General features: G+C 58.0%; 1 protein-coding gene across 3 annotated transcripts in view; it reads right to left on the reverse strand.

The window, feature by feature from the left end:
• The window catches only part of GRM4 (glutamate metabotropic receptor 4), a 114,528-nt gene that overhangs the window by 38,613 nt on the left and 50,375 nt on the right, over nt 1-25,540 (reverse strand). For all 3 annotated transcript variants that reach the window (XM_024983885.2, XM_024983886.2, XM_003587661.6), the window contains exon 3: nt 24,557-24,773. In XM_024983885.2, coding sequence (XP_024839653.1) covers nt 24,557-24,773 — 217 coding nt within the window. The remainder of the gene's footprint in view (nt 1-24,556; nt 24,774-25,540) is intronic.

Here is a 25,540-nt window from a genome sequence, read left to right on the forward strand (position 1 = left end):
GCGGGCGTTCCTAAGTTCCCCTCTGGGCACTCACTAGCCACTCAGTATGCAGGCTCTCCAGCTTGCTCCCTGACCCAACAGAGTGCGATGACACCCAGTCTCCCTCCATCTTATTTGGGACCAAATTCCCACCAGGGAGCTTAGAAGAGCCCAGGAAGGCCATTCTTAAGGGACTGCTTTGGTGGAGGGGCTGGAGGAGCTCTGATTGGGATCAGAAGGTCTTTAGGGGCCTTCTGTCATTCCGTTCTCTCTGGCCACTGCCCACCTGGCTGGATCCTGGGGAAGGGGACCCAAGGCCTGCCTACCTCTCAAGATCATTCCTCTACAAGAAGCCCCCAAGCCTGCAGGCGCCACCAGGATGCAGTCAACACACCCCGGGATTCACAGCCAGGCAGCGTGGCTCACAGACACCCTGCGCGCACTCTCCACCTCACCCGGGCAGTCCCCGGCCTCAGCTGTGTCTCCCCAGTGCTGGCGGGGGTGCCGGCAGCATTCATGTTATCTCAGTCTCCCCTCATCTCCTGCTACAAAAGCTCCTGTGGACCCATTTTTAGTATCAACTGTATTTGACAGATGAGGAAACTGAGGCTTGGAAAAGAGAAGTGATTTGCCCAAAGCCACACAGTCCCTTGCCCCACTGGGATACAGAGTGGGGCCCCCAGGGAATAGGACGTCCAGCACCTCTGGTGGCAGAGTTAGGGCTCTGTTGATGGAAAAGTTTGGAGGAGTATTCTTGATGAAGGTGGATCCTTTATCTGAGACCATTGCCTTCCTCCGGGTCCCACTCAAGGGCCTCAGCCCAGCTCCATCTCACACAGAATCCTATTGGGTCGCAGCCAAACTACCCACCTTGGCCGGGCACCTGGCTGCCACCCTTGGGCACCCCCGAGCCTCCGTACATCCTCTCAGTCCAGGCCGGGGTCACCTGAGCCTTCTGAGCAGACTCCACGCACCTCTGTGAGGAGGATGGGCTGCAAGGGTCCCCAGTGTGGGGAGACACCACCCACCTGTTTTACTCAGAGGAAGAGGGGCCAGCACCCAGCTCCACCCAGGGAGGGCCCTCTACTCAGGGGGGTAGGTGGCAACCAGGGAAGGCTGCCCAGGGGTGGTGGCCCTGAGTTGAGTGGCTGAGTTTTAGTGGCAGGAGGCCCGAGCAGCTGGGGGTGGGGAGAGGGCATGCTGAGGAAACAAGGCGAGCTGAAGAAACAACTCAAGAAGGGGGCTGCTCTGTGCCCGGCGCCCGCAAGGCCCGGAGCCGCGTGACACAGGCTCACTCTTGCATCGCCAGGAAATGGTCCCCTGGTTCTGTGTAGCAGGTGAGACAGCCACATCCTCTGTGCCCCACCCTGACCAGCGCCCACCTCCTTTACTTTCTGCCCCTTCCAGGCAGAACAAGAACCTCAGGTCCTAGGATGCCCACAGAGGTGCCAAGCACAGAAGAGCATGGCTAGAGGGGCTCCTGGGGGAGGGAGGGAGTGGGGTCTGGGGGCACGACCAGGACCCCCCAGTCCCAGCTCACAAAGAGAACCGATGGGAGCCAGTCTCCTGCCCCCAGCACTGGCCCTGCCCTAACAGCGGCCGGGCAGACACTCAGCTTCCAGCTAAATCCTCCATATGGTTCCTTTCCAGTTAGAAAGTGGGCCAATCGCTACACTTCTCCCCCCATCTGGGGAGACAGATGGACAAGAGGAGGAGGCTGGACAGGGGGTTAGGACGAGCCACCTGGCTCCAGGAGGGAGGAGGGGGCCAGAGGGCAGAGGGGAGGGAGGCAGAGAGTGGGAGCAATTGTTCTCAAAGAGGCAGAGGCTCTTAGGTTCAGTCACATTTCTGGGTGATGCTCCCCTAAGAGGGTCCACCCCGCGGTACATGTTGCAGGCTTCATTTAGCTTCTTCTTCGAAAGAAGATTCAGGTGACCACAGTCTGGTCAGCAAGTCACAAGGTACTCAAGATGAGAGAGAGTCTAAGCGGGAAGCAATGTTCTTACAACTGCAAGAGCGGGGGGACTTGAGGGGAGTCTGGGAAGTTTCAAATAGAGCTCAGTAACACTGAATGTTGATAGTGTCCAGTGCCTTTGAATATTACACTGCACATTTTGCACAGATTCACCCATCTGAAGTCAATATCATCAGCATAACTCCAGCTTATTTACTTATTTTTGGCCACACCATGTGGTCTATGAGATCTTATTTTCCCAACTAGGGAACAAATCTGCACCCCCTGCATTGGAAGTGCAGAGTCTTGGCCGCTGGGCTGCGAGGGAAAGCCAGCACAGTTCCAGTTTAGAGATGAGGACGCTGAGGCACAGAGCGGCTGAGTGGCTCCCCCAGGTCACACAGTCATGCAGAGAGCAGGGTTTCAGTGCAGGCCAGCTGCCTCCAGAGGCCACCCTCTCACCCAGTCCAGTGCCACGACCGGCCACCAAGGCCAGGGGGCACCTAGGGCCCATGCACATGTCTGGGCGCAGGGCCTGCCCTGGGGTAAGTACCCAGTGGTGTCACTGGCCCCACAAGGAGGAACCAAGCACCCTCTGGGCCCCTTGGTGTCACTGCCTGATTGTCAGTTTGGCTGCTCAGGGGACCGCAGCACAGGACCAAGGCTCTCCCAGGGTGACACAAGCTTCCAGGAGTAAGTAGCACAGTATCTGGCTCCACAGTGCTCCTGTCCCCTGCCACAGCCAGAGAGGACTGCGGTGGTGCAAGAGGGACCCACATTTACTGAGCACCCACTGCATGCCTGGCACTCATTGAGTGTCTGGGGCAGGTGCTAATGGCCCCATCTTACAGATGCAGAAACTGAGGCTCGGAGGTGCTAAGTAGCCTGATGGAGGTCACACAGCCAGCTGGTGGGTCTGTAATCCCGGTCTGTGTCAAAAGCCTCCCTTGGGCAGAGGAAGGAAAGGCTCCAGTCGCTGGGTCTCTGTTAGCCCCACCCACTGCAGCCCGTCCCCACTTCTGGGAAGACCCCAAGTCCTACACCAACCACATCAGTCCTCCTGTATCCAGCCCTTGCTTCTGAAGCCCCATCACTGTGGAGACCATGGCTAGCACACCCCTGGGAAGTCCTCTCCAAACCCTTCTACCATGGTGGGGGCAATTTTTTGCACCCCCACTCCTTTGTCCCATGGTCTCTCTCCTTGGATAAAATAAGAATCCATGAGTCTGTACTGAGAGCAAATGTAATAAAATTAAATCCAAGCAGCAAGGAACGCGCCCAAGTCCTATCTCTGCACAGAGGCTGCAACACTTCACCTCTCCCAGGCTCCAGGAACAGGATCATAAAAAGAGGGGTATGGAGGAGTCTAGTGCTCCCCATGGCCCACTTAGGCCCTTCTGGGTCACCCTTGGCAAGCCCCTCAGCCCACACACAGCCCCAGCCCCATGGCAGGCACCAGTTGCCCTGTGCCAGCTGCAAGCTCCACCGTCTGCCCAGCCAGTGCCTCCACGCAGGGCCAGGGGCAGGAAGCCACAAGCTCATGCCAGGAGCTTCTGAGCGCAAGGGAGCAGTCAGGACCTTGGAGAGCTCCCGGCCCAAGCACTCAGGGAGCGAGGAGACTGAAGGCAGCCTGAGCCAGGGAGTCTAGAACCCTACAAGGCAGCACATCCCCTTCCACATTCTTCCCAGAGAAACTCGCACACGGGCGCAAGGAGATACGCCCAAAGATTATCACTGCAGCACTGTTTGGAACAGTGAAAACATGGAAACTACCTAAATATTTTCCAAAGGAAGATTGGAATATTATGTAGTTAAGATATATAAAACAGCTCTCATGACAAAACCCTGAAAATGCAAAGTTGACTGATAAAGCAAGGTGCACCACTCTCTGTCCCTTTCTTGTGGAAATTAAAGGCCACATATAGTACAATGTCTTATATATGGACACACGCATAGATATGAGCAAAAGCTCCAAGAGGGCAGGAGATTTTCCGTTGTACACACTACGATCTCCCCAGTGCCTGGCACACACTAGTTCTCCATAAATGCTTGCTGAACGACTGAGACAAGAAGGGACCCCAGCCCCTGCAGGGTGTGGGCACCTCAAGGGAGGCAGGGATGGAACAAGACTGAGGGCTCCATAGGAGGGCTCCCAGGCATGATCCCTGTTTTATTTCTTGGAAATAATCAGAAGCCAATATGGCAACATGTAAATGCTTGGTAAATGTGCACCTCAGGACCCAAGGCAGACCAGACGTGCAGACACAGTGACAGAGAAGGCAGCCTAGTCCCCACAGGTGCCATCCCGAGCCTCTGTTCATCCACGACACGGGGCCACCTGGCCACTCCCGGGCCGGAGGCCTCCACGGGACGCTGCGGGGAAGGCACATGGGGCCGCCCTCCCATGGCCTGCCCTCCCGGTTCTGAAATCCCGCCTCCCACTGAGGACAGGCTTTCTCCTGGCCAGCCCTCCCCTGGCGCTGGAACCCTGCACCTCCGCCAGGCTCCACACGCCTGCCCTGACTTGAACGTGATGTGGAAGTTCCACTAGTGAAACCTGACACGGGTTTCCTGTTGTATTTTGTGGTCCCTGTGCCCTTTCTATTTGTGGTCTGGTGACCTTTCCCGGTATTCTTTGGGTCCAGCTGATATATCTGTGTTGTGTCTACCTCCCACTGCGCTCCTAATGCCCCAGGGGACGTGGGTTACACAGTCTGATCACTGTCTGACTCACCAGGCTCAGCTCCCTTCTTTTCTGGGCACCTCCCTGCCCCCACGGGATGGGACTCTCTCTATTCACCCATCTGAATAAGTCCTCCCCAGTCTCTCCAAGCAGCCCCCAGACCCCCTGCCTTCAGGGCCCGCCAACTTGTGGACAACCCTGGTGGCCCAGAGAAGGCAGAAAGAAGGGGCCTCCCCCCAGAGTGGCCTGCTTCTGCCCAGGCTCACCCAGGTATGGGGCAGCTGAGGACCTGGACTCCCCTGTGCCTCTGCAGCGCCTTCCGTCACATCCTCCAGGCTTGGGAATCCTCTCACCGCCCCCTCTTCCTTCCTTATCTCACTCACCAGGAGGCCCGCCCCTGCCAGGAAGCAGTAAAACAGCCAGCCCATAGGCAGTGGGCAGCGAGATGACTGAGACATGTACCATGCCCACAGATCCCAGGGGACTCAGCACCTGTGCCCTCCTGCTCTGGCACCCGAGGGTGCCATTCCACAAGCCAGGCTGCTCCCTCATCCCAAACAGCACCACGGGCTCTGGGCTCCAGACTAGGCTGGGCAAAAACCCCCTCCAGGGAGTCGAGAAACTTCCCTGCAGCCCAACAGCACAGGAGCCCAGGGACACTGGGCTCGTCTTCTCTCTCTGTCTCTCCCTTTCTTTTTCTGGCCTTTCAAATTTAAAATTGGAGAAAAACAATGAGAGACCAACGCTAGGAAACCAAGTGGAAAAAATCTACATTAAGGCAAAATGTGAAGGCAGCAAATTACAACACAGAGAAAACGGGGGTTGTTAAACAACCCAAGGAGGGGGTCCCCTCCTCAGCTTCCCTGGGTTCCTGGCAGAGAGAGAGGTAAGGGGAAAGGCAGGAGGGAGGCTGGGGGAGACCCTGGACTATATGGGGTCACACAGTCACACACACACAGACATACACACACAGACGCACACGGAGTTCTTCCCCCCAGCCCCCCTTCTCTCTTCTCCCCCGCCCTCTCCAAAGTCAGACCCCCTCCCTACACCTGCTCTCAGGAGAGGGAGCTCTTCAGAGGCATCAGTGACCAACATCGCGTTGCTTTTGCTTTCAACCAGGAACGAAGCCCTGGTCTAAGGAAACGGAGCCGTGCAGCAGATTCCAGGAAGCAGAGCTGTGGCTGAAAGGGCATCTGAGGTCGGGGAGACGTCCAGGCCCTGGAGAAGCCCCCTAACCCGTGGCTCTCCAGGGGGGCTGGGGCTGGGGGCAGGCAGCGAGGGGTGGCTCTGGCTCCAGCCAGGGCTCGAGGGCTCTCTGGGGTGGGGGGCGGGGGGTGAGCCTGGCTCACGACCAGCACCCCTTTCTGCTCCCACTGCCAGCCCTTCTCCCCACCACCACTCCAGCCTCCTTCCTCTCACAGTGTGTGTGTGTGTATGTGCGTGTGCACGTGAGTGCACACGTGTGCATGTGTACAAGTGGCATGCAAGGCCCACATCTCCCCCTCAGGTCTGGTCCCAACAAAACCCGCCGTCTGACCACATCAGGCCTTCCTCTGCAGGGGCCGCCCCCTCAGTCCGCCTCCCTCGCTCATCTTACCTCCTCCCCGTCTGTCTCTGCTCCGGCCCTCACGGTGCCCAGCACACACGCTGCGCTTGCTTGCGACAGGCCATGACCCACGCTTGCCAGATGAATGGACCACTGAGCACCCGACTACAGGGATGGGAGGGCCAGCAGGCCAGGAGCTGCTGGCACTGGCCTGGGGGCGGAGGCGCTGCAGGAATCTGAAGTGGCCACCTGCTCAAACCTGCCCACTTCCTCTAGGAACCTCCCTGACCCCTGCAGCCCACTGTGACCTCCCCTCTGAGCACCACCTGGTCACACGGAGTGCCCGGATGTCTACGTGTCTACCGGCACTGGGCAGCCACGTTGTGCCAGGCTCTGGGCTGCAAAGGTCATCCAGGCACAGGGCCTGCCCTGTAGTACGCACTGGCAACTTCCAAGCCCACGTGGGCGTCAGGCAAACTGGGACCTCTCTCTCAGTCCTGCCTTCTGCCGGGAATTTACCTTTCCACCTGGATGCAAATTCCTTGTTATGAGTGCTCAAGAAATGCACGTGCAGAAGAACAAGTGGAGAAGTACAGGATAGCTGTGCAAACTGGCAGGGCTCCAAAGGCCCAGGACGAAAGACAGCTGGGCCAGTAGACAGGGCCGGGGAGGGCAGGGCAACTCCAGCCCAAAGGGACACAGTGGGCTCACTAGGAGAGATTTGGCTGGAGCCAGGAAGACCCAGGTACCAAGGGACGATGACCCCGCTTTCCCACCTGCAGGGTCCCCATGATGCTCCCCACCAAAGGTCCGTACAAAGCATGGCTCTCACACCTGCTCTCAGCTTCCTCTTCCCCGCCATTGTGAGACAAAAGGGAAGTCCACTCCGCTGCTTCCTGGCTGTGTGACTGCTCTTTTGGGGTTTGCTTGTTTTCGGCTGTGCTGGGTCTTTATTGCGGTGCACAGGCTCAGTGGTAGCGGTGTGTGGGCATAGTCGCCCCAAGGCATGTGGGATCTTGGTTTCCCAACCAGGAATCGAACCTGTGTCCCCTGCACTGGAGGGCAGATTCTTAGCCACTGGACCACCAGGGAAGACCTTGGCTGTGTGACTTCGGACAAGTTACTTAGCCTCTCTGAGCATCAAGCTTACCATCAGTAAAATAGGGCAGGACTTAAAAAAACTCCACCTGGTGGGGCTAGAGTGAGGGTCAAATGGTATTTGTGAAAGCCTGGGTCAGCCTCCGGGAGCCAAAGCCTCTGGGGAGTGAGCGAGTCCTAGTGGGGGTGGGGCTGCAAAGGCGAGGGCCAGGGACCTCGTCAGGACCCAGGGCTGTGAGGATGCTCTGGGGGCCAGAGACACCAGGCGACACTGACCACTGTTTGCAGGGACAGAACCTGCTGGGCAGAATCCGCGGCCCGAGCCTAGAGGCCCAGGGACTGTCCAAGGCAGGACACACATCCCTCCTTTCCCGAACACTCTCAGTTCATCTCCCCACCCCGCCCATACACGTGGTAACACACACCCTCACAAAGTCACAAACCACACATCACTGCCACCCCACACAAGATCACAGCAACACAAGCTCACACAGTAACCACACTGCCTCACACAACCACACTCACCACACCCAACCTCCGCAAGTCACACCCTACACACAGCCACAGACCCAGACACGCAGGTTAGCTGCCCACACCGCCTTGGAGCCACCAGCCAACTCTTAGCACCATCAACACCTCACCTTTGCTACCGGTGCACAGGGGCCTGGCTGGGGGTGCTGACAGGGGCTGGGGTGGCCCCTGGGGGAGGGGGACAGCAACTGTCACCCAGCAACTACCCGCCCGGCCGCCTCAGTGCCTGGCTCTGGGAGAAACCCGCATCTTCCCTCTGCAAGCAGGCCGTCCACTCACGCCCACCTGCCCCTGGGGAGACCCGGGCTGGACCTGCGGGTGCAGGGTCACCGCCATCAGAGAGCCAGCGTGTTGTGACACGGGGGCCAAGGCTGGGCACAGAGAGGCCCTTGTCCCACGTCTGGCCCCTATGTGATGATGAGAGCCAAGTCACCCAGCCTCTCTGAACCTCTCTGAACCTCTGAATCTGTAAAATGGGACGGCATGCTCGCCACCCTCCAGATGTGTCAGGGGTGTTGTGAGGATTAAAGGGATCACCCATGGACAGCCCGGCCCCTGGGGGGATATTTTGGAGACCGGGAAGAGGCAGGCTGCAGGGGGACCAGCCAGGGCAGCTGTGGGGCTCAGAGCCCTCGAGCTGAGCGCTGCCGCCCCCTCCCTGGGAGGCTGCTGGGCAGCAAGGGCTGTTCAGAGCTGCATTATTCATGGTGCGCAGCTCTGAGCAGAGGGAAATTTGCTGAGTGATCGACCTAATATCTTAACACAAACCCATTTAGGCAAAACACCTTTGAAGCGAGAAAAGCTGGGAGAAAAAAGAGAGAGAGAGAGAGAAGGAAGCGAAGGTGTTTGGAGGCAGGAGGTAGAGGGGGAGGCTGTTGGGGAAGGCACGGGAGGTGTCTGGTTCCAGCCCCGGCCCGCTCCAGGCCACCCGCTAGGAGACCCCTGCCCCAACCCAGCCCCCTAGGGCCCACCTTCCTCTACTCTCAGTGGCCATCCTGGGCATTCTTCTTGTTTTATATACAATAATAATTAATTTTTTAATATTTATGTATCTGGCCGTGTTCTTTGGAAGGAATGATGCTAAAGCTGAAACTCCAATACTTTGGCCACCTCATGCGAAGAGTTGACTCATTGGAAAAGACTCTGATGCTGGGAGGGATTGGGGGCAGGAGGAGAAGGGGACGACAGAGGATGAGATGGCTGGATGGCATCACTGACTCGATGGACGTGAGTCTGGATGAACTCCGGGAGTTGGTGATGGACAGGGAGGCCTGGCGTGCTGGGATTCATGGGGTCACAGAGTCGGACATGACTGAGCGACTGAACTGAACTGAACTAAAGTCCTCAGTTGCGGCATGCGGGATCTAGTTCCCCGACCAGAGATCAAACCCGGGGCCCCCTACTTTGGGAGCATGGAGTCGTAGCCACTGGATCACCAGGGAAGTCCCCAGCTATTCTGAGTTCCTAATACTGAGGATTCCCTCAGCTGAGGGAATCCCACCGACTTCTCAGAGTTGGTTCAGAGAGGGAAAGGAGTCTGCCCAAGCTTCACATCGCAAGTTGGGCTGGTCAGCAGTCATTCAGACCCAGCACTGCTGAGCACTAGTTCAGAGTCCTCTGTTGAAAAACCCCTTTCAGAACAAGACCCCCAGCTCCATCGATACGCCTGGAGGGTGAAGTCACAGAGCAGCTTTTCAGCCCCTTCCCTGGCCTCACAACTCCCCACTCTACAGCGAGACCACTTTCTCCGAGGCAACTTGAATGTCCCTACCCTGGAGCCTTGGCTGGTCCCCCTGCAGGAAAATCCCCCGTCTGCTTTCGCACCTGCCCAGCCCTGCCTCGGAGCTCCGCTTCTCCACCTCTCCCCCACGAAACACCCCAGATGCTCCCGCAGTGGGGATGTGCTGCCGCCCACCCAGGCTCTCACCACACCCCTCTCCCCTGGAACTGCCATCCTCTGCCTAGGCTTCTGGTTTAGTAACTCCTGCGCTTTAAGGCATGAGGGCTGGAGGCATGTTGCCTGAGTTCGGATCCTGCTCTGCTGCTTCTTAGCTGTGACTCTGGACAAGTTACTCACCTCTCTCAGCTTCATCTCCTCATAGTAAAACATGAAGAAAAACTCAATTAATATATGTAACAGTGCCCAGCACACAGCTACTCAATAAACGTTTGCTCTTGTAACACTTGATCATTTTCTCCATCAGCCCATAAACCCCTTCAAGGGCAGACTGTGTTTTTGTCTTTTCTTACTCCCTGGTTTCCAGCATAGCAAGTGTTCAGTGTTGGTTGAACCGACTCTAGTTTCTGGCAATGTTGTCTGCCTGGCCTCTTCACCCCAGACCCCTTGGGAAGAGAAGCCGGCTCTGGGCTGGTGGTAGGGACATCTGTTGAGAGGCAGGGGCATGCAGAAGATGACCTCTGGCCAGCTCCAGCCTGGTAGCCGGGCCTGCGGTTTGGCGGGAGAGCAACAGGAGGCTGCAGACTGGGATGAAATATTTAGGAGCCCACATCCCCAGGAAGTGGAAACTGACAAGCAAAATGAAATGTTGAGATGTAATTACCCAGGCAGGCCAAGTATGTCTCCCTGCCGGCGGCAGGCCCTCCCAAGGTGCCCCAAGCAGGCACTGGGTAATGAAGTCCTCCTGGACCTTCCCACACCAGCCCTCGCCCCCTCCCCAACAGGAGCCTGACTCGGGCTCTTCAAGCCGACCCTTCTGATGGCAGAACAGCAGGATGTGGAAGGAACGGGGGGCTGAGCCCAGCCTCAGCTCTGGATGTACCCTGGGTGAGGCTCCAGCTTCCTCAGCCAAAAAACGGGGCTGCTGACCCCTCGACTGGGAAGAAGGACAGACAGTTGGTGTGAGTGTGCCCCTGAGACTGGCCGTGGTGGAGGGGTGTGGCGAGGACAGAGCAGACCCCAGCCGGCCCTGTGGACCATCGGAGGCTCTCCTTAGGCTCTGAGCTGCCTGTGACTCGGGTTAGCAAGAGCTCATGGACAAAGGTCAGGGCCAGAGGCCCAGATGTGACCCTGAGCTGGAGAAGTGCTCACCCCACCCTCCCCAAAACCTGTCCCAGGCTCTCCTGATGATGTTGGGGAAAAGCTTGGAGCCCCATAGCCTGCGAGCTTGCTTGGCCAGATCTGGGAGTGGGGAGACAGGGACCAGGGAGGGATGGAAAGGGGACTCCAAGCCTGGATCCCGGGAGCAGCCCTAAAGGGGGTCTCAGGAAGGCACCTGGGGAGGGGATGTGGGGATGGGTGCTCGGCTGATCTTGCCCTCTCTGTGGAACACCAGAGCTGGGGCAGAGGACTCAACAGTCTACTGACTTTTCTCAATAGGCCTTTGGGGCTAGACATTTTTCAGAGTAAGAGATGGTCCCATGTTGCAATACAAAAGGACATCCTGGGACTCTGGGCACTAAGTATGAGAGGGGACTTGAGCCACTGTGATATTTACACTGACATTTAAACGCACCCCAGGCACTCTGGCCAGGGTGGGACTGCCTACAGTTGAGAGGTCCTTTCTAAAATCTAAACCAGAGCCCAGAGAGGCTCGTGACCTGCTCAAGGCAGTCAAAGAGATGCCGTGCTGGTTCCTCTCCAGGCTGCCTCCATGCCCCGGGGACAGGTCCAGCGTCACCTGAGGCAGCAGCCAGCTGATCTCTCAGGCTCGAATCCCCTGTGCCCCATCCCTTACTCCTGTGGACACCACCTGACCAGACCAGAGCCCCAGGCCAGCATGACAACCTCAGCCTGCCCAGCCAGATCACCCACCACCCCACCAAAGCCCATCCCACCCCAGCATGCCCTTCCCTCCCACCTTCACTGGCTCTCACCTCACCTCCCTTGGGTCCCGAAGCCCTGTGGCCTCATCTTCCATGCTCCCTGCCTCCAACAGGACCTGCAGTTCCCAACACCAGACTGTCACCTCTGCTTTATGCCCAGTTCCCCTTCCCAGACTCCTTCAAGTCAGCTCCTGTCAGTTCTTGAAGATTCAGCTCAGGTCTCCTCCTCCAGGAAGTCTTCATAGGTGTCCCCAGGCTCCTTCTCTGCTGGGTGCCCGTAACCATCCCAATAACTCAGGTACTGCATGTAGCACAGGGAAGGGAAATTTTTGGACTAGATGCCTCCAGGGAGTGGCCACTGCCGGGCACACTTCCTGGCCCACTGCTGGGCCCACTGCTGAGCACAGAGCATCCACTGATTCAGCAATGATTTACTAAGGTCCTCCCAGTGCCTGGTGCTGCCCTGGATGCTGTGGGGACAGCCATGAATAGGACAGATGAGAATCCTGCCCTTGGGAAGCTGACTTCCGTCTATGAATTAGACCACAGCTGCTGAAGAATAAATGAATGAATGTACAAATGAGCAAACAGACTAACTAGGAGCTGGCCTATGTGCAGAAGGCCTCGTACCCCATCTCCAGCTCCTGCCCCTCTGCCCTCCTTTCCCTGGTTCCCCACCCAGTCCCCTGCCCCTCCCCCTCACACACACAGGTCCATGGCCCGCGCATTCTGGCAACACTGTTCAGTCATGCAATGTCTGCACCTGTTCTCTCATTAGCTCCTCCCAGTCAGCCCACGACTTAGGCGCTGTGACCATGATACAGAGGAGGAAACCGAGCCCCATAAGCCAGAGCCTGGTCCCGCATGCCTCCCTTTCTCCAACTCATCCACTCCCTCTCCCCTGCCTTTGTGTGTGTCTCTCTCCCAGTTTCTAGGGTGTCTGGCGAGTTGCCACCTCTCTCTGAGCCTGTTTCCCCGTCTTAAAACAGGGCAGGCAGAGCGGTTTTGAGAGATGGGAAACAGAGCCTGTTCCCCTCCCCTCACCCCACCCATGGCCCCTACTGCGTCCCGCCCACCCACTCTATCCCCTTCCCCCTCCTTCCCTCCTCTCTCCTCTCACTTGTCACTTTGTCCTGCTTCTTCCCCCATCCCAAGGCCTCCCTTGAGCCCCAAGACGTCTGCAAGATGGTTGTTAGCTTTCCTCTGGCTCATTAAAAATGAGAATTTGCATAGAATATCCATATGATCACTCTGTCTACAGCAAAACGGGGCACAGATGTAACACACCATGCGAGTCAGGGAGAACGAGGATGATGGTCACAAGGGGTGGGGAGCAGCCAACCAGGAAAAGGCCAAGTGCTCACCCTGGGGGTCTGAGGCCACAGAGGCAGCCCCTCACCCCTCCAGCCCTTTCTTAGCCTTTCTGATGGCTAATCCACCCATTTTTGTCATACAATAACCAGCACAGTAAGGAATGCAATTACCCCCATTTAACAGATGGAGAAACTTAGAGCCAAAGAATGGTGGCTTCTCCAGACACACGGCAAGTCCATGGAAGGCCTGGGGGTCAGCATTGTCTGCCATGAGGCGGCCCACCCACCTTATTGTCAGGAATGCAGCCCCCTCCTCACTCTCAGAAGGAAGGCATCATGAAGAACCAAGTTGAGTCACTCAGCTCCCCTACCCAGAGTACCCTGCTGCTCCTCTGGGACAGGCCCATGGTTCTTCAAGGCTCTCCTCTTACCAGTCGCTCTTCAAGGAAGCTCCCCTTCCCCTTTCCCCCAGTTACCTTTCTGCACCCCCCCCACCTCACCCCACCCCCCAACCCTGTACAAGAACAATTTGGCCAGATGCAAAGATTTTTGGAAACAACTGCTTCCAAACCTCATCCCAGCTATATAACTGCATTCAGATCTGCCTCATCACAAAAAGGATTCACAGCAATGCCCAGAAATAAACATATTTGGCTAAAAGAGGAGTTTATAACAAAACCGAGGGGAAGGGACCAGCACTTTACAGATGAGACTCCGAGCAGCATCCAGGGATTGGCCATTCTTGGGGACCCGAGCCAACCAGGGCTTCCCCTGGGTCTGGTGCTGGCGCTGTCCGTGGTGCTGAATCCAGGGGCACCTGGGCCATTCTCCTCCCCTCTGCCCACACACAACCTGGGAGCAAGACGTGAGGGCTAGTGCTTCACAACATACCCTAGACCTGTCCCTTCTCACCACTGCCACTTCTTGGTCATCACGTCTCGCCTGGAGGACAGCAGTATCCTCCTCACTGGCCTTCTTGCCTCAGGCCCAGAGTCTCTTCCCTACACAATGGCCAGAGGAATCCTAGTAAACCCAAGCCCATCCACATCTCTTCTCTGTTCACAGCCCTCCCACGGCTCCCATCTCACTCAAATCAAAAGCCAAACACCTCAGAAAGGCCAGGAGGCCCCCCATGATCTTCCCCTCCTCTTCCACTTCTCTGCCCCTCACTCACTCTGCTCTTGCCACTTGGCTATCCTCCAAGTACCAGGAAGGCTCTCAGGGCCTTTGCACTTGTGAGTAGCCCTCCCTGGGTCACTCTTCCCACACATCTCTGCGTGGCTCACTCCCTCACTGTATTTAGGGCTCTGCCCAAAGTTCACCTCTGCAGAAAAGCCTTCCTTGGCCACCCCATGACAGTCTCCCCTTCCTGCCCCCTCTGTCTACTTATGCGGCTTTCTTCTTCTTTGTGGCAATGCCCATCAGCTCTTATCTGAAAGTCTATTATATGGTGAAGCCTTTGCTTGTTTACAATAAGTTGCCTCTATCCCTGTGCCCAAAAGTGAGCTCACAAGATCAGGGATCCTCATCTCTTTAGTCCACTGCTGTATCCCCCATGTCCTGGCTCAATGCCCAGCACACAGTAGGGTCTCAATAAATATCTTTCCAGCAAATGAATAAACTACTGCATAGAAATGAGGGGTGAAAGGGCTGAAGAAGTGCCCCCACTGCCCTCCTCGCCAGCCACATCCCCGCAGAGCAGGCTCTATGATCTGGAGGCCTGGACTCCCTTCTTCTGAGTCCTCAAAAACCCCAGGAGCCCGAGGGAAGCCATCACTAAAAAGAGGATGCGTTCCTCCCAACCTCCAGGCCCTGTGACACCCACTTTTAGACAGAGCCCCTCGCAGGCTCATCCACAGCCACATGTGACTCAGTAACTCCCGTCACACTCACATTCCGCATCACAGAAGCTGCTCCCGCCCCCCCGCCCCACTCCTTCCCTGGTCCTGAGAGAACCTCTGGCCTGTGTGTGTTGAGGGGGTGGGGTCATCCTCTGAGGTCCGTCCATCTGACTGACCCAGCAGTGCTTCCCGGGAGAAGCTGGATGAGACATCGTCGAAAGGACGGCCCCTCCCTCCTTCCTTCCCTTGGGCTCTGGAGTCACACAGACCTGTAAAAGCTCTGCCTCTGACACACTGCGAAGGCCAGCCTGCAGGCAGCCTAGGCCTCGGCCACTTCCTCAATAAAATAGGGACAATTCTCAGGGCGCCTGTGTAGGGGCTGGGGCCAGGGCCCAGCAGCTGCAGTAGTTAATGAAATGCTCCCTGGAAAATTGCATATTAAAACACAAGGAGGTCCAGCAGGCTTCACACAGGCCGGGCTGTGGCGGCTGAGGGGCCGGCGCAAGAGGCAGAGCCTGGGGCTCAGAGGCTCTGGGAAGAGGGCGGGGTGGATGACACAGGGTAACAAGGGGGAGAAGTAGCTGCAGACATCCCTCCGTGTGTCCACGACAGGCACGTGCCCACTGAAGAAGGTGCGCAGCCCCTGCCTGGTCTCACAAAGAACTGGAAAGCTCAGGGAGGGGCAGTGACTTGTCTAAGGTCACACAGGAGTAGGGGGTGACGCTGAGACCAGAGCCCTCCTGGGACACTCAGCAGCCCCTGAAGAAGGAGCCTCGGGACAGGAGGGAAGGAAGCCATGAGCTCACAGTGTCCCGGGGCTGCAGAGAAATGGGGGCTAGGGCTTGCTTTGATGACACCCCTAAGAAGCCCAGAGTAGGGGGCTGGGAGTTAACTGGGACCTCAGATAGGAAAACAGGCTCAACCTCAGTAGTCAGCAAGGAGGTCAAGAGGGCTTTCTGGAAGTCAAGGCCCAAACTGGGTCAGTTGAGTTCAGTTCAGTCACTCAGTTGTGTCTGACTCTTTGTGACCCCATGAATCGCAGCACGCCAGGCCTCCCTGTCCATCACCAACTCCCGGAGTTCACTCACACTCACGTCCATCAAGTCAGAGATGCCATCCAGCCATCTCATCCTCTGTCATCCCCTTTTCCTCCTGCCCCCAATCCCTCCCGCATCAGTATTTTCCAATGAGTCAACTCTTCACATGAGGTGGCCAAAGTACTGGAGTTTCAGCTTTAGCATCATTCCTTCCAAAGAATACCCAGGACTGATCTCCTTTAGAATGGACTGGTTGGATCTCCTTGCAGTCCAAGGGACTCTCAAGAGTCTTCTCCAACACCACAGTTCAAAAGCATCAATTCTGGGTGGGGGCAGGGAAAAGTCAACGCCTTTGCCACCTGCTCTTTAACAAAGGGGAAAATGTCAGAAGGGATCCCTAAACATGGGAGCCTGGGAGGACAGAACCCAGTGTGCTCCCAGTGCAGAGGCTCAGAGAAAGGGAGGAGGAAGAAACAAGGGCAGGAAATGAACTCAAAGACAGTGGGGTTCAAACCAGGCTGAGATATTCACTTGTCAAAAGGCTCAGAGGTAACACAACCAAAGAGGCCAAATGAGCTGAGGAAACAGGTGCTGTGTGTGTGGCTACCCTGTGGGCTCAGGTCTGGGCCCAAGACCACAGGCAGAGTGGAAGCCAGAGGCCAACCCGGTGACACCCAGACCCCCACGTGGTGAGGATGGAAAAACCAAGAGAGGTGGAGGAGGCCCACACTGGGGGTCTCCTCTGCAGCATCACCCTCACAGGGGATGAAGCTGAGGCTCAGAGACGTACACAGCCACCCAAAGGCAGGGCCAGGACTCGAACCTGGACCCGCACCGCAATCCCCACTCCGGGGAATAATTGCAACGGCGGCAACTCCAGCAGCTCAGTGCTCAGTGCTCAGTTCGAGGCCCCAATGGCACCGGCGCTTTACACACATTAACTCATTTAATGCTCATGGCGAGCCAGAAGGGAAGTGCTGTTAACTTTCCCGTTGAATGAGGTGGAAATTGAGGCCCAGAGCCCCTAAGTGACTGCTCAAGGTGGCACGGTTCATGGTGGCTCTTAAGCCCCCCACCCTACCGCACCATCTGGGGAAGATGGCATGAAGAAGGCTGAAGCCACGAAGGGGCTGCAACCAGCGAAGGGAAACGTTAGACCCAGAAGTAATCTTCAAATGTTCCACAGAAAAGGCCAGTGAAAGAAAAAGTTGCTTCCTGTCAAGGGACAGGGAGGCCTGGCGTGCTGCAGTCCATGGGGTCGCAAAGAGTTGGACACGACTGAGTGAATGAACTGAATTGTCCAAGAGGGAAGGGGTGCAAAGTCGGAGCGAAAAGGGCTCGGCATCTACTATCTCCTTCCTCCTGCCAATCCCATCAAGGTTAGAGGCGAACTCGGGTGGGAGCATGCCCCGTCGTGATAAGTCAGGGCAAACACATCAGAGATGAGTCAGAGAGAGAGAGGAGAGGTGGCTTGGTGACACCCAACCCACAGGACTCACAAAATCAAGAGGTGCCAGCCTCGCACCAAAGGCCAGAGGGCAGAGAAATTAAAGCAGACAGGCGAAATCCCCATGGCAGCCAGGCAGCTCAGGGTTTATCCTCATAGCAGGACAGAGACTGACGTGGCCATCATACAGCAGTCACACTGGTGCCAGCACCTTGCCAATCTCCCAGGAGGCCAGGAGACACAGATGGCACATGGGAGCCCACGTGGCTCAGAGGAGGGTGCCCAAGCCAAGTCCACTTAACTTCCAGCCACAGTATGGTGACGGGCAGGAGACACAACTGGTCTCAGGTTTGGGGCAACCTGGTTGATAAGCTAGAATGGTGGGAACTGGCTCCAAAGAAGGGCCCGCCCCACTCCCACATCCTTGGAAAATGCATGGTCAGTGGGCAGGGGACGCTGGGCCCCAGCTGCAGGTCCCTGGGTGGCGAGGCTGAGTTCTACTCCCAGGAAGATGCTACCAGCCATCATATACACCAACCCAAAAAGCCAGTGGCAGGACCCCTCCCTGCCTCCGGCTCCCCCCAACCTCGGCTAATCTCAACCACGTTTCACCTGACTGATAGTGAGAAGGTCACACGCTCCAGGCTCTGTCTCCGTGCAATTGGCCCCAATCCATGAACCAAAAGACCAAGCCCAAAGTGCCCCCATGATGAGCCTTTACTTACAAGAAGGATGCCTGGAGCCAGAGACCTTGGACTAGGGGAACCCAGCCTGCCGGCTGTCAGAGCCAACCCTGCAGGTGAGCTGACATGCCGCTCCTGTCACAGATGAGAGACGGAGGCCCCGGAAGGGCAGTGACCTGCCTGAGAGCACAGGGCTGCTCTTCTGTTCATTCTACAAACATCTGCGGAGGCCCCGCCATGTGTGAGGGAGGGAAAGGCGCACACAGCCAAGGAGGGAGGGGTCCTACCCTTCCCCGGGCTCAAGGGGCCCAGCCAAGTAGGAGAAATTCAGCAGGCACTGGGGCAGGGGTGACTGGGGTTCCCAGGAGGCCAATCCCAGGGGAAGATCACAGGCCTGCGTGGGTCAGCAAGTCTGCAGGGAACCTTGGCTCAGAGCCGCCACGATGGGCAGAGAAGATTCCCCAGGGCCCTAAGGAATTTGGACATGGCAAGTGGACACACCAACTCCAAGGGCCAAAAAAATTGTTAAAGGCAAGGTTGGCCTGAAAGAAACTGCTCAGCTCCGCCTCACATGGGTCCCCATTCCACGGCCACTAGGACCAGGCCAGGCCCCTCACTGGGGTCCCATCTGCCTGCTCCCTCCTCCTCCAGGCCCCTGCTCACGCTGTTCCCCCACCTGGCACGCCCCCTCCTTCCTCCCCACTTATCCAAGCGTGCGAGACCCCTGCGGCCCTGGAATTTATCTCTTCACCGCCACACACGCATCATCACATCCCTTCATTCACTTATTCAACCAGAGTCTCCCCGGCCCCTGCACGGGGGCTGAGTACCCAGCGGATGTGAAATAGATCCGTGAAGTCCAGGCCAGCGGGGAGACTCGAGCAGGGTCTGGAAGGCTGAGTCTTCCTATTCCTGTCCTCCGGGGAAGGCATCAGGCCACGATGAAGCATCCCAAGGCAGGCGCTGCAGTGGGAAGGATTTCTGTCCTCGGTGGGTCAGGATAGGGTTGCGGGTAGCTGGAGCGCAGAGGGGAGGAGAGGGTCCCAGGGCAGCCTGACCCCAGAAGCCCGTGCTCTGTCAGCCTCCGTCTGCCTTTCTGTGGACTGGGAGAGCAACCTTTCAGGCCTGGATAGGAAGAAGGGCTTACGAAGGGAGTAGCTGGCTGAATTTCACGATGAATCACCCATCCCACCAACATTTACTAAGTGAATGCTGTGCCAGGGACTGTGCTAGACGCTGGGGAGGCACCAGAGAACAAAAGAGGCAAAAAAAAAAGCTCTGCCGTCAAGGACCATAAACAAATAAAAGTGTACTTGTCAAGTGCTATCAAGAAAAACAGGGGACTTCCCTGGTGGTCCAGTGGTTGAGAGTCTGGCTTGCAATGCAGGGGACGTGGGTTCAATCCCTGGTCAGGGAACCAGGGTCCCACATGCTGCAGGGCAGCTAAGCCCGTGAGCCAAAACCAGAGTCCATGCTTCACAACTAAAGATCTCCCATGACACAGTGAAGATCCCGCGTGCCAGGACTAAGACCCAACACAGGCAAATGAAAGAAAGAAAGAAAGAAGACAAAGAATGAGTCTTTAAGAAAAAAGCAAAACTGGAGCAGGAAAGAGGGAACAGAGAGTTTTGAGCTGGGGACACACTGGGACACAGAGGCCCCTCTGAAGCGTGCAGCTGAGAAGGCAGCCAAGTGCCCTGAGGAGGAGGACACCTCGACCACCGGGGACAGAGCTTTCCGGGCCGAGGGAGCAGCCAGTGCAAAGGCCCTGAGGCCAGCTTGTGCCTAGAGTGTCAGAGGGGCTGCGAGGAGGCTGCTGTGACTGCAGCAGAGACTGGAAGTAGAGCAGAAGGAGACAAGGTCTGAGGTGGGGGGGCGGTGGTGGCGTGGTGGGCAGCAGAAAGGGGAGCAGGCACTTCCAGTGGCCTCCCCTTTGGGGGTTCTGGATCTTGGGGGTGCCCTGGGGCAAACCTCCTCTCTACTCTCCCAGAAAAATGAGCAGCACCAGGTCCCCCCAGCCCCCAGGCAGCACAGCTCTTTCCAGGTGGCCGAGCTCTTCCCTTAGCCCCTCGGACCCTCTGTTTACAGCCTGAGAAGCTGAGTCTAGAGATGTCGCAGAGCCAGAGGGAAGAGGTGCCCCAGCCCTGGGACTCCAGCTGCCAGCCCTGCCAGCCAGCCGCGCGGACAGGGGCCATCTAAATGCAGGTCCGACGCTCCGCCCGGGGAGCTGGAGCTGGAGGTCAGAGCAGTAACAGCTTGACGCACCCGCATCTCCGGAATACCAATGGGGGACACGGGGACACAGCCGGGAGCCGAGGCTTTAGAATTTTCCACCATGCAAGGGACAAGGTATCCTCCTAAGGCCCCCACGCCTCCTCCTGCCACACTCAGGAAAGCCATCTCCTTCCCACTGTAGGAGCACAGGCCTGGATGTGCCCAGGGAGCAGGAATCACTCGCTGGAGTACCAGGCTCCCCAGGGGACCCCATGGAGAGGCTCCTGCCGAGATCTGACCTGTGTCCCCCTTGTCCCATGCACCAGAGACAGGGAGGCCAGGCTGGATTCATTCCCCTCCTGCTACCCACCAGCTGTGTAGCCTCAGGAGACTCACTTAACCTCTCTGAGCCTCAGTATGGCCCTCCATAGAATGGAGTTGTCCTGAAAGATAAATGAGCTATGAAGCCCATAAAACAGGGTCTGGTTCACAGTGGGGCTTTGTACATGTCACCTACTGATCACCCCCTCACCTGTCACCCACACAGGAGCCCTGGGCTCTGACACTCAACTTCCCCGTGACCTTAGACAGGCTCCTCGACTTTCCTGAGCCTCGGTTGTCCTCATCTGTGAAATGGAGCACCAGCACAAGTAAACAGGCTCACACAGGCCCCTGCAGATACAGAAAAGCTGTGGGGGCACAGAGGTTTACACTCCAGAGCCCACCGCCTTGGAGCACCAGGGACAGAGGTGGGGGGCACCGAGGGCGGGGCCCCCCCGCCACCCCCTCTAGCCTGTGTCCCCCTCCGGGGTGACTCACATGGTCTCTGCATACCTCATCCCAGGACTGGTTGTTGCCACTCAACTCACCCTCAGGCAGCCTCCACCTGGCAGAGAGGGGGGAGCCCTGAAGCGAGAAGGGCTTCACCCCGCACACAGAGGGGGCACCCACCCACACCTCACACAGGGCCTGCTATCAGGGCAGGCCCGCCGGGCACAAGCCCAGAGATCACTTAGTGTACCACACACACACACACACACACGTCCTGCCCTGGCTGCCTCGGGGCTCGTTCTGCTGCCCTCTCGCCACCAGACCAGCTCTCCTTCAGGAACCAGGCTGGCTGGGCTCCCGTGGTCTTGTCCCTCGTCCTGTCCCTGGACACGGCCTGCAGCCCCGCACAGGGCCCAGCACGGCCCCCTCAGGCCTTCCAACACTCCCAGGCCTCCCCCGGAATGCCCAGCACCAGGGAGGACCCCTGATGATAACCCTCTGACGTGAGCTCCTGAGTGCCCATCTCCATGGGCCAGGAGCACATTTAATTCTGATAACCGGCTTTATCCCATTTTGCAGATGAGGAAATCAAAACCAAGAGCTGCTGACCATGTGGCCAGTGAGTGGCCTAGGTGGAGCCCAGGTCTGCCTGTTACAGCTGCTCTCCTAACCACACGCTGCTACCGCCGTGTGGGGGAGGTGGATAGCCTGGGGTGGGGGCACCAGATCTGACAGCCTGGCTCCAAGTTGCTCCAGCACCTCGCTGTATGAGCCTAGGCAAGCACCTCACCCCTCTGAGCCTCAGCGTCCTCACCTGGGAAAGAGGACAAAACACCAGGCCCACAAGGCTGTCACCAGGATCCGTGCAACGAGTGTGCCTGCCACAGGGCACTGGCTGGCTCAGGGCAGAGTCCGCATGACAGTGACTGGGGCAGGAGGGCACTTCGATGGAGACCAGGAAGTGTGGCATCGGGGCTTTCTCCAAGTCCTCTGCCAAAGGCCCCATCAGGGCTGGGTGCTCAGGAGCACCCTGCCCAGATGGCAGAGCTGGCTCCAAACCCAGCTCCTCCATATTCTGGCTATGTGGTCTTGGCAAAGCCACCTACCCTCTCTGGCCTCAGTTTTCTCATCTATGAAATGGGCATAATTATGCTCCCTGCAGGACCCAGAGCCCAGCACACGGTCGGTGCCCAGGGCTTGCTGGCCTAGCTCCAGCCAGCACCCTCAGCCCACCCCACCACTCCACTCTCTGGCGCGCCTCTGAGCAACTCAAAGATGATTTATACTTCAGAGGACAAATCAATACAATATACAGCCAGAGACATCTTTAATCTCTCACAGGGATTAGGCTACAAGGTACAGCGGCCCCTTTCTGCTGCCCGCTCAATTCTGATTTCAATTTGGGCTGCTGAAACGCGGCTTTTTCTCCCCTTTTCTTTTCATTCGCTAAAGACAGTTCTCCAAATCAAATTTCATTTGGCAGACAAGGCAGAGAGACCCACTGGAGCTGCGGGGGTCTGTGGACGCACGAGGTCCGGCCCGGTGGGCAGCCAGATCTTTGGTGACGGGATGGAGTGCAGGGGGCAGGGCGCACTGTGAAGGCGCAGCTGTGGCCCTGAGCTCTTATTTTTCTAGAAGTCCTTTACAAAATCTTAAGCAGACTTTCTATTTTCTAGAAAGTACTCAACGCTTGATTAGATGCTCACAGAAACTTCAGACAATAGCCTTAGCTTCAGCTAAAACCCAATGCCCAGACCTCACCCCAATCCCAAGCCTCTCCTACAACAGCATGTGTCCCTCCAGGCCGAAGGTGTGTGTATGCATGTGTGTGACTGTCATACCCCACCCCTGCACAGGGCTGGTCCACACGGGGCTCAGTTTATGCCGCTGGGAAATGGGCAGAAGACAGAGTGACAAAAATACGACACAGTTAAAGCCTGTTAAGTCCTGAGCCGCTCTCCTGGGTTCACATCCTTTCTCCACCTCCAACTTGCTCTGTGACCTGTCGCCAGTTATTATGTGGTCTCTGTCTCTCTGCGCCTCAGCTTTCTCCCCTGTGCAATGGGGGTACCTACCAGGTAGGGTGGATGACTCAGGACGCTGGGTATAAATGGGGGCTCAGCATGTGCAGGGGCATAGAGAGGGCCATGTGAATCCAGGGGTTGTCTTCCCGGTCCCTCTGGACACTAAGATTCTGGACCTCTGTCCCTCCCCTGTCCAGCACCTCTGTCCCCAAATCTGACCAAGGCTGCAGCTGAAACAGCCCGTGGGCTTGCTTGGGAAGGGATTTAAGCCATCAAGGAGGAGAGGAGCCTGCCGGGGAGGATGGATGGAGCCAGGGCGGAGAGGAGCCCAAGTCTAAGCAAAGGAACCAAGGACTGGCGGGCCCTCAGAGGGAGGGGCTGGGGACTGGGGTCTGATGTTGCCCAGCCTGCCTGCAGGTGGGAGTGGGCTCTGTCCACCCCAGCTTCCTGCTGTGGGAGCCCAGCTGCTGGAGCCGAGGGCGGGGGCGCAGGGGGCCCGGAGCCACAGCCATCCGTCAGCCCTGCCCCACTTCCACCACCCTGCCGCCCTCTCCGCCAGGTTACAACCACCGGCGGGCTTCGGCTGTACAATTAAAGGGGCTTATCCGAGATTTATAGCAGGATTATACCCGCAGGGTGTTACCGACGCTCGCCTCTGGACACTCTGCGGTCCTTAGGAGAAGCAATTAGAGTCCTGGGGTTATCCGGGTATAAATATATAGATGCCATCCCCAAGGTCGAGGGCTCCACAGCGAGCTATTTAGTGGCAGGGCCTTGGGAGAGGAGGCGGAGGGGCTCCCTCTGCGGGGGTGAGGGGTGTCTACCAGGAGGGGAGGGGGCCCTTCCTGCTTTCCTCCACGCCCCACGCACGAAGGGAGCCGTCCCTCTAGCCCACTCCCCTGAGTCAGCCAACCCAGCGGGAGCCCCCAACCCAGGGGCCCGTCTGCTGCCCTGGACACACCCCCCACCGCTGCCCCACATGGCTGCCCTCCCCGGCAGGGCCATCGGAAAGGCCAGCTCAGAGGTCCAAGTGTGGGCCTGCCGGAGCTAACCCTGTCTTAGCCCCTCATTACTCGCTGATAACTAAAACCTTTATCACTTTGAGGATAGCAATTTGGGAGGGCAGAGAGTTCCGTGGGGGAAGGGGGGCTGGCAGTAAGTGGGGAGGATCCGAGGACAGCAAGCCACTGTCCCATCCTCCCCCCAGATGCCACCCACTGAGGCCACACAGCCCCACCCGCGGCACCTGCCTCTCACCTGAGCAGACGGCTCAGTTGTAAGGAGTCGTCTGAATTCTCAGTCCTGCGAACAAACCCTTGCTCCCAGGATGGCCCTGGCTCCTGGGTCCCTGAGACCCCCATGAACAAGGGCCCCTCCATACCCATCTCCTTCCCCTCCTCTCTGCCCAAGAACAGGGTCCTGTGCCCGGAATACATACGGTTCCTCCATCTGCCTGGCCGTGTCCACAGGAGCCATTCGTGCCCACCCCCCACCTCCAGGAGCCACCCAGCCGCCCGCCCACGAGGCCACAGGCTCAGGCCCAGGAAGGGGGCCCCGGGGCAGGAGGAAAGCACACGGCAGGAACCAGAGCGGCCCCCGCGGGGACAGCCCTGCCCCAGCCCTGAGCAGGAGCCCGCGGGCAAACTCACCATCCTCTCGGGACTTCTGCATGAAGGCCTCCACGCCGCTCTCGCCGTAGCTGCCCTCTGAGGCCAGCGTGGACACGTAGTTCCACTTGAGGGCACGCACGATGTCCACCATGGCCTGGGCCTGGTACGTGTCCGAGGGGACCACCCGGGAGAAGAAGTCGTAGCGGCTGTTGTCACTCAGGTCGGGAGCTGTGGAGGCGTAGCTGATCTGGGGGATCTGGGGGGCAAGAGGGGCCGCTGATGGGGGCGGCTGGCACCCTACCCTGCCCGGCCAGCGTCAGCCCCTACACCCCAACCGGCCTCCCGCCTGGGGACCGTCCCGGCCCTTCCCGCGGGCATGGCCTCCTCTCGACCCAGGGGAGCCCTCTTGACGTGGGATGAGCAGGTCCCAGCCCCACCCAACAGAGGAGGAAACCGAGGCTGAGAGCTGGGCCAGCTGTTGGTCAGCCCTGCCCCGGCTCTGCTCAGGGTCCCGATGCCTGCCCCCGACCTCTCGCTCAGCTCCCCGATCCTGCGTCTCCCCAGATACCCGCCAACTCCCAGCAGGAGTGAGACTGGCACCAGGGTGAGACGGGAGTGGCTGATACGCATCAAGCCCTCCTCCACCAGAAAGTCTTCCAATTCGCCTCAACCAAGTCCTGGGGCTGGTGGGCCCTCCGTCACCCACACATACACACCCCAGAGCCATCATGGATAGCACACACACGCGTGCACACACACACACACACACACCGGGAGCCTCTGGGGGCCTCAGCTGACAAAGAGCTGGGAGATCCCAGCTGGGGAGCAGCCCCGGCTGGGTGAGCATTGGCCCAGGGATGCAGCGGGGACCCGAGGGCTTCTCCAGTCCAGCCCCTGCCCCCCAGGAGCCTTCCACGTCCTCACAGCTCCCTCTGGGCCCTGGCTCCTTCCTCCTGCCCAGCTCAGAGGGCACAGAGCCCAGCTCCAACTCCCCCTGCCCCCTCCCCACCCAGGATGGACTCC

Source organism: Bos taurus, chromosome 23, assembly GCF_002263795.3.
Source record: "Bos taurus isolate L1 Dominette 01449 registration number 42190680 breed Hereford chromosome 23, ARS-UCD2.0, whole genome shotgun sequence".
Classification (NCBI taxonomy): Eukaryota; Metazoa; Chordata; class Mammalia; order Artiodactyla; family Bovidae; genus Bos; species Bos taurus.